Genomic DNA, 15,440 nt, shown 5'->3' on the forward strand with positions numbered 1-15,440 from the left:
AAGATAACCACAGCCCACCCCCTTCAGTGGGAAGTGACCATCTCCTACAGTCTCGGTGACTTTCCTCCACACGCAGAAACGTGAACACTTCTGCTACGCTGCCCTGTAATCATGAAGCTTTTTGTAGGGTTGGGTCACATGATTCACCCACCAAACCACAAGCACTTCATCTTATATTCAGAGGAGACCGCAGGCGCAGCATTTACTCTGATTGGTCGCAGCTACTGTTTCTCCCACTGTCTCATTTGAAAGCAGTTTGGGGGTTGAGCAGAAGGTGGACTCTTAAAAGACGTTCAAGTCAGACTTTGCACATTGCGCTTTGTATGTCAATGAAGATAGGAGGTAACCTCATGTGCACTCGGAGACAAAAGAAGACGGTGGTGTTTGTGATGTGCATTTATACGATATAGGAAGTTTAAGCATATCTTAGTAAAGCTGGAGAGACTTGAAAAGGACTTTTGGTTGGCAGCAGTCATCTCAGATGCTCTTCAAGCTGTACCAATGGATGCTTTGATATCTTTAAGATAGCCGGACTTTATATTTTTTATTTTATTTTCAAGGGCACGTGGATGAATTTTTATGACTCATTTCCAGAGGTTAAGACAACCTGATTGTTTTAACGGCCTTATCTAAGTGATAGATTGAGTCAGTGTTTGAATTTCTGACTCATTTGTTTGACCCACAGGAGATTCCCCTATCAGAGATCTTACAGGTGGAGGTCGCACACGACTTCAGTTGTCTTGCATTGGGGGGCAATCCGCACTGTTTCGAGATCATCACCGACACCATGGTGTATTACGTGGGAGAAAACACCGGTGGTCCTCACCTCCACATCCACAACCCGGCGCTGGCTGCAGGTGGTGTGGGTCTGGAGGTGGCACAGGGATGGGAGAGGGCCATTCGCCAGGCCCTGATGCCTGTCCCGGTAACACCACAACCCAGTGTGGGCACCACGGCAGGACAGAGTAAAGACCACAGTAAGTCAGATCTGACTATTTTTTGATGATAGGTCATCAGTTGTAGTCATTTGACATTTAAGATGTTTAACATATAAAGAGCATTTATGACTATACAAGCAAACACAAAGTTTCGGTGCAATGATGTTTTCAAATTGAATAAAAAGGAATATCAATGGCATGTCTTATCAATACCATTAATGGTTGTATTGGTTGATAAATATGCTCCTGGATAGCTCAGTGGCAAAAGATCATGGGTTTAAACCCAGTGAACACACATACCGATAAAAATGTGTACCTTGTAAGTCACATTGGATAAAAGTGCCAAATGCATAAATGTAATAGGAACTGAGAGGATTTTCTGTTCGAGAGTGAACGGATCTCAGTTTAATATCCTGATGCACCTCTATATTAAATTGTGTTGAGAGACACCAAAGATTAAAAAGGTTTGACAGGTCTGGATTAATAAAATCCGTTTATTTATTTATTAAACAAGCACACTTTTCATTTAACATTCATGGCATGTTTTGACCAAGAAATGAAAATTGAGGTTCACCTTTACACAAGAATAACCCAAATTACTTTTTACTTTAACCCCCATGATCAGGCCGATGTAAAGAATATTCATGTAATGTTCAATTTAACAAAACAATATCGATCCCCGCACCATTTGCACATGTTCATTATATGCAAATGTTTTAGGCAAAAAATAGTTTGAGAAGTATTGTGTCATGTTTTCGTGAATGGACATATTTACACCAGATTTTTTCAAAATGACACGATTTTCCTCGTAAACGTAGTCTGTTGTGCAAATGTAAACACCTTAGAAAGCAAACGCGCGTGTTAACAGTATATTGGATCTGTTCATTACATGCAAATCATATTGATATCTAATTGATCAAAATTGAAACCATATAAAAATTAATCCAATTGCCAACCTGGTCGCAATATCCAGCACTACGTGCCATTTTATTCAATTTTATTGATTTATTCAACCAATACGTTGTTTTAATCAGTCATGCATGTTAACAATAAGAAATTACTGTCTTGTCTTGTAAATTCATAAGCTTGGAATTGAATACAACACTTACAATAACTCATAATTTGTTGCATGTGATAAATGTAAAACCAGGTGATAGTTTACCAAAATTTAAGTTTTATCATTTTTTTGCCCTTAAGGGGTTTCCAAACTTAAATTTAATTTTTTAAATTTTACATTTTGCATAAATTTCTTTGTTCTGCTGAACACAAATGAAGATATTTTGTATAATGTTTGTAACCAAGCAGATCTCTGGGGCACCACTGACTTGACTTCTATAGTAAGAAAAATAATACTATGGAGGTCAATGGTGCCCCAGATCTGTTTAGTTATTGTCATTTTTCAATTTAAAGAATGTTTGTGACCAAGCAGATCTCTGGGGCACCATTGACTTCTATAGTAAGAAAAAAGAATACTATGGAGATCAGTGGTGCCCCAGTTCTGTTTCGTTATTATCATTTTTCAATTTTAAAGAATGTTTGTAACCAAGCAGATCTCTGGGGCACCAATGACTTCCATAATAAGAAAAATATAATACTTTGGAGGTCAATGGTGCCCCAGATCTGTTAAGTTATTATCATTATTCAATTTTGAAGAATGTTTGTAACCAAGCAGATCTCTGGGGCACCATTGACTTCTATAGTAAGAAAAATATAATATTATGGAGGTCAATAGTGCCCCAGATCTGTTTGGTTTTTAACATTTTTAAATTTTGAAGAATGTTTGTAACCAAGCAGATCTCTAGGGCACCATTGACTTCTATAGTAAGAAAAATAAAATACTATGGAGGTCAGTAGTGCCCCAGATCTGTTTGGTTTTTAACATTTTTAAATTTTGAAGAATGTTTGTAACCAAGCAGATCTCTAGGGCACCATTGACTTCTATAGTAAGAAAAATATAATACTATGGAGGTCAGTAGTGCCCCAGATCTGTTTGGTTTTTAACATTTTTCAATTTTGAAGAATGTTTGTAACAAAGCAGATCTCTGGGGCACCATTGATTTCCATAATAAGAAAAAATGAATACTATGGAGGTCAACGGTGCCCCAGATCTGTTTGGTTTTTAACATTTTAAAATTTTGAAGAATGTTTGTAATTAAGCAGATCTCTGGGGCACCATTGACTTCCATAGTAAGAAAAATATAATACTTTGTAAGTCAATTATGCCCCAGGTTATTATCATTATTCAATTTTGAAGAATGTTTGTAACCTAGCAGATCTCTGGGGCACCATTGACTTCTATAGTAAGAAAAATATAATACTATGGAGGTCAATAGTGCCCCAGATCTGTTTGGTTTTTAACATTTTTCAATTTTGAAGAATGTTTGTAACCAAGCAGATCTCTGGGGCACCATTGACTTCTATAGTAAGAAAAATATAATACTATGGAGGTCAGTAGTGCCCCAGATCTGTTTGGTTTTTAACATTTTTAAATTTTGAAGAATGTTTGTAACCAAGCAGATCTCTAGGGCACCATTGACTTCTATAGTAAGAAAAATATAATACTATGGAGGTCAGTAGTGCCCCAGATCTGTTTGGTTTTTAACATTTTTCAATTTTGAAGAATGTTTGTAACAAAGCAGATCTCTGGGGCACCATTGATTTCCATGATAAGAAAAAATGAATACTATGGAGGTCAACGGTGCCCCAGATCTGTTTGGTTTTTAACATTTTAAAATTTTGAAGAATGTTTGTAACAAAGCAGATCTCTGGGGCACCATTGATTTCCATGATAAGAAAAAATATAATACTATGGAGGTCAGTAGTGCCCCAGATCTGTTTGGTTTTTAACATTTTTAAATTTTGAAGAATGTTTGTAACCAAGCAGATCTCTAGGGCACCATTGACTTCTATAGTAAGAAAAATATAATACTATGGAGGTCAATAGTGCCCCAGATCTGTTTGGTTTTTAACATTTTTCAATTTTGAAGAATGTTTGTAACAAAGCAGATCTCTGGGGCACCATTGATTTCCATAATAAGAAAAAATGAATACTATGGAGATCAGTGGTGCCCCATGTCTGTTTGGTTATTATCATTTTTCAATATATCTTCATTTGTGTTCAGCAGAATAAAGAAATTTATACTGGTTTAGTTGTTAGTTTGGAACAACGTGAGGGTGAGTAAATGATGACTGGATTTTCATGTTTGGGTGAACTATCCCTTTAAAGTGAAAGTAAATGCATATTGTTCTGCTATTCTAATTTAAGCCTGTATGAAATGTCAGGAAGCTGATCAGAATAACCGTACAATCTTTAATCTGTTTTTAGAAGAATTATCCATCAGCATTTCTGTATCAAACAGTCAAATCCAAGAGAATGTGGTGAGTTCTGGTAATATTTCACAACTACACATCCTCTTTATACACTTCTGCATGTTCAGTCCATTACAAATAGTGAGTCCTACCACAGTCATGAACATTGAACATTTCTCAGATAAAATACAGAATATTGTGTCCATTGATTAAATGATATTTGACTTAAACATATTATATTGTAATTGATCATAATTATGTGTTTCTGTCTTTAGGACATCAGCTCAATATATCAGATCTTTGCTGATGAAGTGCTTGGTTCTGGACAGTTTGGCATTGTTTATGGAGGTACAGATAGAAATGCCCGATTATGATTGGTCAATAATTTATTCTTGCCTATAGTAATTTACATAATGACTGCTATTCATATTTCATATTCATTTATTTATTTATTTTGGCAGAATAATGCACACATAAACCCGTTTAGCATCATAAAAGTCTCTTGCCTGCCCCAATTCACTCACCCTGTCTGGTTTATTATGTGTAGCTAGTTGACAGCACATTATCACGATGAATTTTCTTTTATTGCATTTTATCTGTAATAAAGGAAAACACAGAAAAACAGGCAGAGATGTGGCCATCAAGGTCATTGACAAAATGAGATTCCCCACCAAACAGGAGAGTCAGCTGAGGAACGAGGTCGCCATTTTACAGGTGAATATATTTTGTAATAAGGTTACGTAATAAGAGATACGAGTTTTGGGTGTATATGCCCTTTAGGATGTTACTGACCTCAATCCAAAATGTATGCTTTGTTTTTTCGTTTTTGAAGAATTTACACCATCCTGGCATTGTGAACCTGGAGTGCATGTTTGAAACTCCTGAACGAGTTTTTGTTGTAATGGAGAAACTTCATGGAGACATGCTGGAGATGATCTTGTCCAGCGAGAAGAGCAAACTTCCAGAGCGCATCACTAAGTTTCTAGTCACACAGGTTTGAAATGATCTCTTATATGTTGATTTTATTTTAAAATCTACCCTTGAGTGCTCATTATAGTTTGCGTAAGCCGTAGGATACACGTTGTTTTTCATTCATACGTCTGCGTCAATGTGCAGATGACGCATCTTTGTTCTTACCGTCACAAGCGAAAATGCCTATGAAGAAATGTGACGCAAAATGTTTTTCACCTGACGTGAAGGGTTCTAGTGGACCAATCACAGCGCTTGTGGTCCCCGTTGTTAAATTTCATGCGAGTTGCGCGTCAGGCTATGCACAGCCTACGGCATAGAACTTCTGCTTTACTTTTCATATCAGATGTCTCCATGTTTATGTCATTCATTATGATTTGGGTGGTGTTTAGATGAGGGAAGAGTCTGGATCTCATCTAAATGAGTTTGGTGAGTCTGAGGTTGATTAAAGCAGTCGGGGGGTCTACGGGAGCCCACAGAACTAAAGCCACAAATCGGCTAACATATGGCTACATTTCTACAGTGTCATAGATCAATGTTTTAAAACAAATGGCCAGACTGAATGATTTCTATTGGAGTGGAGATGGTTTTGTTAATTTAAAGAACCAGTTGTTGTTCATAAATCATAAACCTTAGATCAAGACTAAAATATAATATTAACAACAATATACAAAAGCCGCTAAACGCACATATTATACGTTCATCAAATACTTTCCCTTCAATTTCGCTAAATCCTGGCCTTAGGTCATTCAGAAATACCGCTTTGTTGGTAGAATTCGTTGAATGGCACGTCACTTTTTCAGCAAAGTCCTCTAATGGGGCATACACAACAAATGCGAATGTAACAATTTGTGTGTGTAGATTACATACAAAGTCAATGCAGAGACATGAATAGACGCAAACTTGTGTGGGTAATGTGAATGATGCAAGTTGGGCAGTGGGATTGCGGCAAAAACACGCACTATTCACCTTAAAATATTAAACTCGAATGAAAAATTAGCATGACATAAGGTTAAATCCAGCAAGTAATCTAGAGCGAGGAACGCGATGCTTCGTGTTTGGTGTGTACGTAGCATAAGTGCACAGAAAATTTATGTGAAACAACTGTGGTCACATTCAAACTTGCGAGAGTACTTGGACCTGAATACAACCCGCATATGGCAGCGACATGAATCACGGCGCCCCCTAATGTGTGGCCAAGATTCTTCATTTTTACATTCTGACATTCATCAAAAAAGTTTCTAGTCGCATCTTTAGTAATTTTGCAACTGTTTACTATGTCTTAACCAAAGAAGAGATTTTTTTAAAAGGCCAAAAAAGCTTGCATGCACTTAAGAGGGTTTTGCAGCAAAAGATACTAATGAAATAACTAAAGTGACATTTGTGAAAATAATGCATTTAAATAACCTTTTCATTGCAATTAAAGTGAAATTACTGAACTTAAACATGAATGCTCATTTACAAGAAAATATGTCAGACACACTTAAGAGGGTTTTGCATCTGAACTCTTCAAGTATTCATTTTTTTACTTAAATATGTGATTAATAAGATCTACACTGCAAAAAATGATTGTCAAGAGAAAATGTTTTCAGTGTTTTGTTTTCAGTAAAAATATCTAGAGATTCTTAAATTAAGATGCTTTTTCTTGATGAGCAAAACGACCCAAGAGGATAAGTCTAGTTTTTGGACCAAGAGTGTCAAGTTTGGGTGATTTTGTGCATGAAGCAGGCAGAAAAATCTGCCAATGGGATAAACAATTTTTTCTTGGATTTTTCTTGAATTTATTGTTTAAGAAAAATGTTCCAGATTTTTTGTTTACCCCATTGGCTGATTTTTTGGCTTGTTTATGCACAAAATCACTTAAATTTGATATTTTTGGTCTAAAAGTAAGACTTATTTTCTTGGGTCTTTTGCTCATCAAGAAAAAGCATCTTAATTTAAGAATTTTATGTTTTCTTGAAAATCATTTTTTGCAGTGAAGGACATGATAAGTTATGTGAATCTTCGGTTATTTACATTGATTCCCTTCAGCATGATTTATAATGACTATGACACCATGTCTGTATTATTTCATAAAATTACTTGTATATTGATAAGAGAAAAACTTGGCCAACTCTCTACAATAAAACAGAGCAACATGTCAGTGAATGTTCATCTTTTGTGGGTAATCTTTAAAGACCAGGAAAATGAAATACAAAATACAAAACTGTGCTAATTCTCAAAAAATAAAAGACTGTCTCTCGACATTAAAAACATCCACTTCACAAATCTGATTTATTTCCTGCTATTAAATATTTTAACATGCATTAATCATTAAACATGCTTGCCAGTAAAATTAAGTGCCGACTTTCCTGTGGTAGATCCTTGTGGCTTTGCGACATCTCCATTTCAAGAACATCGTACACTGTGATTTGAAGCCAGAAAATGTGCTGTTGGCATCCGCTGAACCATTTCCTCAGGTAAACACTTAATAAAGAGATCACTACTAAATACTGACGTCACCTAACTAGACTGACCCGGTGAAACCTCTGTCTGTTGTTCCAGGTGAAATTATGTGACTTTGGGTTTGCCCGCATTATTGGAGAGAAATCTTTCCGTCGCTCGGTGGTGGGCACGCCGGCGTATTTGGCCCCGGAGGTACTGCGTAGTAAAGGCTACAACCGTTCACTGGATATGTGGTCGGTGGGAGTCATTATTTACGTCAGCCTGAGCGGCACTTTTCCTTTCAATGAGGACGAGGACATTAATGACCAAATCCAAAACGCAGCCTTCATGTACCCAGCGACGCCCTGGAAAGAGATCTCCACAGATGGTAAGGAGCAAATTACTGCTAAACTCTTCTGCTTCACAGTTAAGTTTGAATACTGTCTTAAATAACTATTTCACATTACAGGAGGTGTCCACAACACAAAATAACTAGCCCAGTTTAAAAGTTTACAGACCCTTACTACTATTTAAACATTTGACACTTACATATATCTTCATATACTATTATACCACGGGTCTGTTGAATGCTGCATTCTGATTGGCTGAGAAATGTTCTATGGGTGTTGATTATTTTTCTGTAAACCGCACACCTATCTTTTCAAATGTCTTAAAAATAGGCACCAGAGCAATGTTTGTGGTAACCGTGGTATAAGCGGAATAATTGACTCCGGTCCTTTGAATTATTTGAAAATAATGCACACCTGCGGTGAAACGGCACTCCGCTTTGCGTCGTGCCGCATTACCACCTTGGTGTGCATTATTTTCTTATAATTCAATGGCCCGTCGTCAATTATTCCTTACCTAACCAATAATGAGTGTAGACGCGTGTATTAATGCAGTATTTGTCTTGTACTGTAGACGAGACTGATTATAGTCGTCTGTTAGACAGCAAGCAGACTGTCCACCTCCACATCTCTTCAGAATAGTTCAGATCGCCCTGAAATCTGAGACATCATACCGGCCTCGCCCACTTTCAGTCTCATATACTCCTCTGCAATACTATAAATGTCACTTCCCTCTCTACAATATCATCACATCATCTTTAAATGCTTGATTTATATTTGTTGAAGCAATTACTCTTACATCACCAGTTTAAGTTGTTCTAGACCAGACACCGAGTGAAGGTAATTCAGAGCATCATTTCTTTACAGATGCCATATTTACTTTGTAAGGGATAATGTAGAGTCAGCTGGATGTTATCGCAGAAATAAGCCTTGACAATCATCAGGTCCCGATGCAATGTAGAGGGTCTTTTATAACACTAAAGAGGGGTTTATTATGCAATAACAACCATCTGTCTCCTGTACTTATGATGGGCGATTTGGAAACACTGCTTCATGAAGCCTTGCAACACTTTTACAAATCGTTTGTTTCGAATCAATGGTTTCAGAGCGTGTTTCAAAATGGCCAAGTCACTCGATTTTAGCAATCGAGGCTTCAATACGTCATGATAACCCAACTGGGTGGCACTTTACTTGAAGGGGTGTTCATAAACTGACATGACACCTTCATAATCATGACATGACACGTGTCATGAACATAAAGGAGATTTTATGCACATTTATAACAACTGTCATTAAGTGTCATTTGTTCAGTTATGTCATTTTTAATGCAATGATGAAATTGTTTGAATTTTCTTTGTTATGACAAGTTGACATTAACCAATACATCATAACTTGTCATAAATCTGTCAAACATTACATAGCAGAATAATTGCTAACATTACATTAAAATGTCATTTAAATGTTAATACTATGTCAAATCATTTTAAATATCTTAACAAAATGTCAAAAGGTTATATTTAACTTTATGTATGTGCACAATAAATAAAAAACAGACAACTAACAGAAGTTATTCTTCCTGACACAAAGGGTTCTGAAATTGTTTTGACATATTAGAAAAAAACGAACAAAACATTTAATCAATTTAATTTAATGTAATTAACTTTGCAGTGATATGGACCAAACGTAATTAACCCGTTAATTACACAGCTATTTACCTTTTTGCTCGTTTTTATCGATTGCAGACCTTCCATGAGAAAAAAACCCGTTTACTTTCGGTTTTAAGATAAGACAAAAGGTTAAAATGTCACAAACACACTATTTGGTTTAATCATTTGTAAATATAATATTATATATGTGATTAAAAGACATATTTCTATTTCATTTTGTGTAATATTAAACTGTACTTGTCAAAATGATTGCTACCGTGTGTTATTAGTTTTGAGCGGTAGTTATCTGGGAATAACAAACCCTTCAAATGTCGCAACTGGCCAATCAGAATTAAGCATTCCAGCGAGTCGTGTAATAAGATATTTTATCTAATGCAATAACAATCAAACATTTTGGGGCTGTTTCCCGGACAGGTTTTAGGTTAATCCAGCACTATGCCTTATTTATATTAGGTCATTTAAGTCATTTTTACAAACATACCTTACAAAAAATACTACAGGTGTGAATCTTAAGACAAAATAATGTCAACAAAATATGTTAAATTTAATCTGGACAATGTGTTTTTAATGAAAGCAGCTCACACATGCATTTTAGTCTGGGACTATGATAAGCCCTGTCCTGGAAACCGCCCCTTAAAGTGTCTATTAAACTGATTTATTTGTGGGATTAAAGTATGCATTGTCTTAAATCTACCCCACAGCTACAGATCTGATCAACAATCTTCTTCAAGTTAAGATGAGAAAGCGTTACAGCGTGGATAAAACTCTCAGTCATCCGTGGCTACAGGTGAGAAGCGGACACGTCTGTAATGTTATACTACTCTGAATGTTTTAGACCTTTACATCTCAACTTTTCTTCTCCATCGTCCTCCAGGACTACCAAACGTGGCTGGACCTGCGCGAGTTTGAAACGCGTCGAGGAGAGCGTTACATCACTCACGAGAGCGATGATGCACGCTGGGAGAAGTACGCGTATGAGCACAGTTTACTCTACCCTAAACATTTCATCATGGCTCCAAATCTGGATGATATGGATGAGGACCCCTAGTGGACACACACGAGGCTTAACTAAAGCTCAATGTGAAAAACCAAAGGCAGCAACCTCTATAGAGATTGCAACATCTCCGTCTGTGTTTGAGTCTGTGACGTGCTACAGGACCAGAGGAGCTTTGCGCTGCTTTCAGTGGATCCACACTGATGATGATGATGATGATGATGAAACCTTTATTACAGACTAGACGTTGTTTTTAAAAGGTGCTCTTTCTTTTAGAGAAAGTATGATCAGTCTTTTCAAAACTATCTACAGTTTCAAGAAATGTTATTTAGAGATGTGAATGAAGTCAAACAGAAAATGCTGTTCAGGCTTCATTTGAAAGCATCAAACTGGAACGTGACGTTTTTATTGTTTTTCTTCTCACCCGTTTTAAGTCTTACAAATGATTTTTACTACAGCAGACTAAATGTTTTGAAGAGTCTGATTTTTGCACTAAACAATACAACCATTGCAGCTGGTACAAGTGAACGATGTTACATGAGATAACTGTGTACGAGAGCCTGAAGATCAGCCGGCGCTCTTCTACATACACAGTTTGACGGATAAAAGATGAACTTTACTGTACTGCCAGGAATGGGAGATGATGTGTTTGAAGGACCAAAGACTTACTTTACATTTGTTGTGTCTATTTTTCTTACGCCAGACGATCTTTTTATTTATTCTCTTAAAATACACAAACAGAATATGGTGTCGGTCAAAAGTCTACTGTGAAACGTCTCGACAGCCTTTTGACCAATCGGCACAGCTTTCTTTTCTTGAAATAAAACCGTATGGATGATAATGGCTAACAAGTGTTTCTAGAAAGAAATGTTCAACAGTATTATGATATCTTCTTTCTTGCTTTTTAACTATGAATCCCAGAACTGGAATATCAAAGAGAGAAAGAGGAATCAAAATATTTTGATAATGGATTTCTGTTAACGTTGTTCTAAATACAACCTGCTAAATGAAACGAAGCTGTTTAAATGTATGTTTGTGCTCTACAAACATGCACACAGCATTTGATGAACACATAACAGATTTTATTCTTATATTTGTGACTCTGTCTGTGTAATTCAGGTTAAGGTCTCATAATCAATTTTAAAGATCAATCAAAGTTATATTTTCACAGAAAGTTGTCGGATGATTTTATGTAGAAAACAGTAAAAACTGACTTTCGCTGGGATTTCACAGACTGGGTCACATGTGGGTATCTCGACAGAAACCCTTTTATGCAGTTTTGACAATCCTGAGAAAAGATGAAAGTTTTTTGTATGCATGTTAAAATCTGGGAGAGGAGGCTTGAGGATTCCTCTAATTCATTGTGTTAGTTTTTTTAATGTTGCCGCTGGATTGGCAAATGTCCGTTTTTGTGTATTTCAGTGCATACTGATTAAATAAAAACAATACACGCTGTGAAATTTTTAGCTTTTTGAATAAAACAATATTTTAGTATTCCCACAGAGTGTCGCAAGGATGACGTATTTTTGTAGGCAAAACTCAGAAGCGAGTTAGCATTTTTGCACTTCCGGTTCTATCGTTCGGTTCCATGGGGTTTTGGTTAAACGCCTTAAAGGAAAACACCACCCTTTTCCATATTTTACTATGTTCCTACCTCAACTTAGACAAATTAATTCATTAATGTAATGCATACATCTTTATTCAATGTGTGCACTTAATCGTTGTACAGCGCGTCATGAATGTGTTAGCATTTAGCCTAGCCCCATTCATTCCTTAGGATCCAAACAGGGATGAATTTTAGTTACGGAGTTATGTGGCATTCACACCAGACGCGGAAGATGCGGCAAGCGCGAGTGATTTACATGTGAAGTCAATGCAAAGACGCAAATAGGCATCCTGCGACGCAGAACGTGTGAATGGCGTGGAAGGCCCAATCTGCGCAAATGGGAAAGGCACAAGTGGAAATTCTGAACTTTGGTGGATATTCGCGTCGCATTAACCAATCAGGAGCTTGCTCTAGTAGTGACGTGTCGCAGAAGCCCCTCCCATGACAGGAATTTCCGCGTGAATGTTCAAGCGTCCAACTATGTGCAAATAGCGGGTTTTTGCCGCATCTACTGCGTTTGGTGTGAATTCAGCATTACTGGGCCCGAGGTCGAAGTGCTGCAAATTAAAGACAGATTTATAGTCGTGCGTAAGTTCTATGCCGTAACTATGGCGTAGGCTATCCGTAGCCTGACTACACCTTGCAAAATTTTTAACAGCGCGTCAGATCTACGCGGACCGCAAACACTGTGATTGGTCCACCAGAACCCCTCCCGTCAGGTAAAAAAACTGCGTCATAGTTATTTCCGTTTGCGACGGTGAAAACAAAGATGAGCCAAGTTGAGGAGTGATTTAACTCAAACTGCGACAAAAGTCGTTGTTTATTTACTTCCATCATTGCTGCTCTTCTCAAATCATACACTACAAGTTGCTGTTTCTTCTTCGTTTGTGGGTTAACTTGCCAAGCTTCTTCTTCATTGACGGTTGCGCTGCTACTGTGGTTACACACGTGGTTACTGCCTACCAGCGGTCTGCGCGTGTGTTTGCACGTCGACACAAAAGTATAAATGAAAACCGACGCGGAACCTACGCCGTCGCGGCTACACCGTAGGTCCTACGCACAACTATAACGAGCCCTTAAGTCACAAAATGGCCACGTTTTATTTTGTGTCACCCTATTTACTCGTGTAACTACTCATGTAACAGTCTTTAAATAGGGAAAACATGGAAGTGTTCGGTGGCTTCTAGGTTCGTCCCTGTTTGGATCCTAAGAAATGAATGGGGCTAGGCTAAATGCTAACACATTCACGACGCGCTGTACAAAGATTAAGTGCACGCATTTGAAAAAGATAGGGATGTATTCATTCATGTAAGTTGAGGTAAGAATACAGTAAAATATTGAAAAGTGGTGGTGTTTTCCTTTAAATAAGATCTTGCCCGAAATTTTTGTACGTTGGTGACTGCTTTTTCAAGGGCCCATTATGCGAAGTTCGTGACAACATGTATTTAGCCTGTCATGCGTGTGGCTCTTGTCAAAATATGTGTTTGGCACATCATGTGAACCAAGTGCATCATGCATCTTGGTTTTATGATAAAAGAGGCACTCGCATTTGCCAGATACTCACTAGCACAGATATCACAGGTACACGCTTGATGGTGATGACGAGAGACAGCTGGTGTAGTTCGCTTGTAGCCTAAGCATTTCATAGTACATAAATTTATACTTAAAAAGTTGCGTTCATCTGTGAAGATTATATTGATAAATGTGTTAAACTTTTGTTAAACACAGAGCTTATTATCTGCAATAATCTAAAAGTGTATGTGAAAAATAAATGACCTAACTTCCGTGTTGGACTCGTGACAAGAATACGTCATCTCTGCAGCACTCTATTAACTAGTAAGATTAATATTAAGGCTTTATTGCCACATAGTAGCCCCATGGCAATGTTTAAAAGTGGAAAGCTAAGCTATGAATAAGAATAAATAGGAGCCAAAAAGCTGAAACCACATACGGCAGCCTGGACCAAAGGCGTCCATCATGGTGTTTGTGTCGTGGTGTCCGTGTATCCGTCTGCCAGAGCTCAGTTAACCACAACATTACAGTGGCACCACAAGTCAGCGGCCATTAAAAACAGCTGGATGCAATTTTGTAAACGCTGTGATCAGGCAATAAGGCCGCCTGCTGATGTGGATTGGTGAAGGAGAAAGACTGGATTAGTTTACTTTCAGATTTAAATGCGTTCACTTTAATAGCGATCAATAGAGAATAATAAAAAATGAAATCATATTACTGGAAAAATATTTTCTAATAAAACAGCATAAAGTTTGGGTATCTGTAAAATGTACACTGGTCCTAAAATGTCAGGATGGCAGTACCCGTCCTTCGGATGAGACGTTAAACCGAGGTCCTGACTCTCTGTGGTCATTAAAAATCTCAGGATGTCCTTCGAAAAAGAGTAGGGGTGTGCCCCGGCATCCTGGCCAAACTTGCCCATTGGCCTACTAATCATCCCCTCATACTAATTGGCAATATCACTCAGTCTCCTCTCCACTAATAAGCTGGTGTGTGGTGGGCGTCGCATCATCCAGGTGGATGCTGCACATTGGTGGTGGTTGAGGAGATTCCCCCAGTCATATGTAAAGCGCTTTGAGCACTGGAAAAGCGCTATATAAATGTAACGAATTATTATTTATTTTTTTTTTTACCCCTTAAAAAGGTCCTGATATAAAACATTAAGATACTTCCTAGTTTTCTTTTAAAATATCTAAAAATGTGTTCTGAAGACAACCAAAAGACTTGGTGGTTTAGAACGACACAGCACTGTAAAAAATTTTTTTTTAGCTGCCAGTAACTTAGTGTAGAGTTTACATGTATGTTATTTACTGGCAGAGATGGGCATAAATACATGGAAATGTATTTCAAATACAAATACAAAATACTGTGTCAAAAAATGTATTTAAATACAAATACAAAATACTGTGATGAAAAATGTATTTAAATACAAATACAGTATTTTGTATTTTGAAAATACACAAAATACATGTAAAATTGGTGATTCAGTGCAAGTATCCCTATTAGGCTGAAATCTAGCTGGGTCTATTTCTGAATCCCAAAAAGCATTTAGATGTGTGCAACTACTTAGAAACTTTCATTTTATTTTACATACCTCTTGCTTTCCCCTGCCCTGTATGAAATAAAAACTACAAAAAAAACTTGGTAACACTTTACTTGAAGGGGTGTGCATAA

General features: G+C 37.2%; 1 protein-coding gene across 3 annotated transcripts in view; it reads left to right on the forward strand.

The window, feature by feature from the left end:
* Positions 1-12,108, forward strand: part of prkd3 (protein kinase D3) — a 57,262-nt gene extending 45,154 nt beyond the window's left edge. For all 3 annotated transcript variants that reach the window (XM_055173169.2, XM_055173170.2, XM_055173171.2), the window contains 9 exons: positions 686-977; positions 4,264-4,316; positions 4,523-4,595; positions 4,855-4,961; positions 5,080-5,241; positions 7,577-7,675; positions 7,761-8,028; positions 10,356-10,441; positions 10,529-12,108. In XM_055173169.2, the coding sequence (XP_055029144.1) occupies positions 686-977; positions 4,264-4,316; positions 4,523-4,595; positions 4,855-4,961; positions 5,080-5,241; positions 7,577-7,675; positions 7,761-8,028; positions 10,356-10,441; positions 10,529-10,702 (1,314 nt within the window). In that variant the 3' untranslated portion in view covers positions 10,703-12,108. The remainder of the gene's footprint in view (positions 1-685; positions 978-4,263; positions 4,317-4,522; positions 4,596-4,854; positions 4,962-5,079; positions 5,242-7,576; positions 7,676-7,760; positions 8,029-10,355; positions 10,442-10,528) is intronic.
* The last annotated feature ends 3,332 nt before the right edge of the window (positions 12,109-15,440 follow it).

Source organism: Misgurnus anguillicaudatus, chromosome 7 (genome assembly GCF_027580225.2).
Source record: "Misgurnus anguillicaudatus chromosome 7, ASM2758022v2, whole genome shotgun sequence".
Lineage (NCBI taxonomy): Eukaryota > Metazoa > Chordata > Actinopteri > Cypriniformes > Cobitidae > Misgurnus > Misgurnus anguillicaudatus.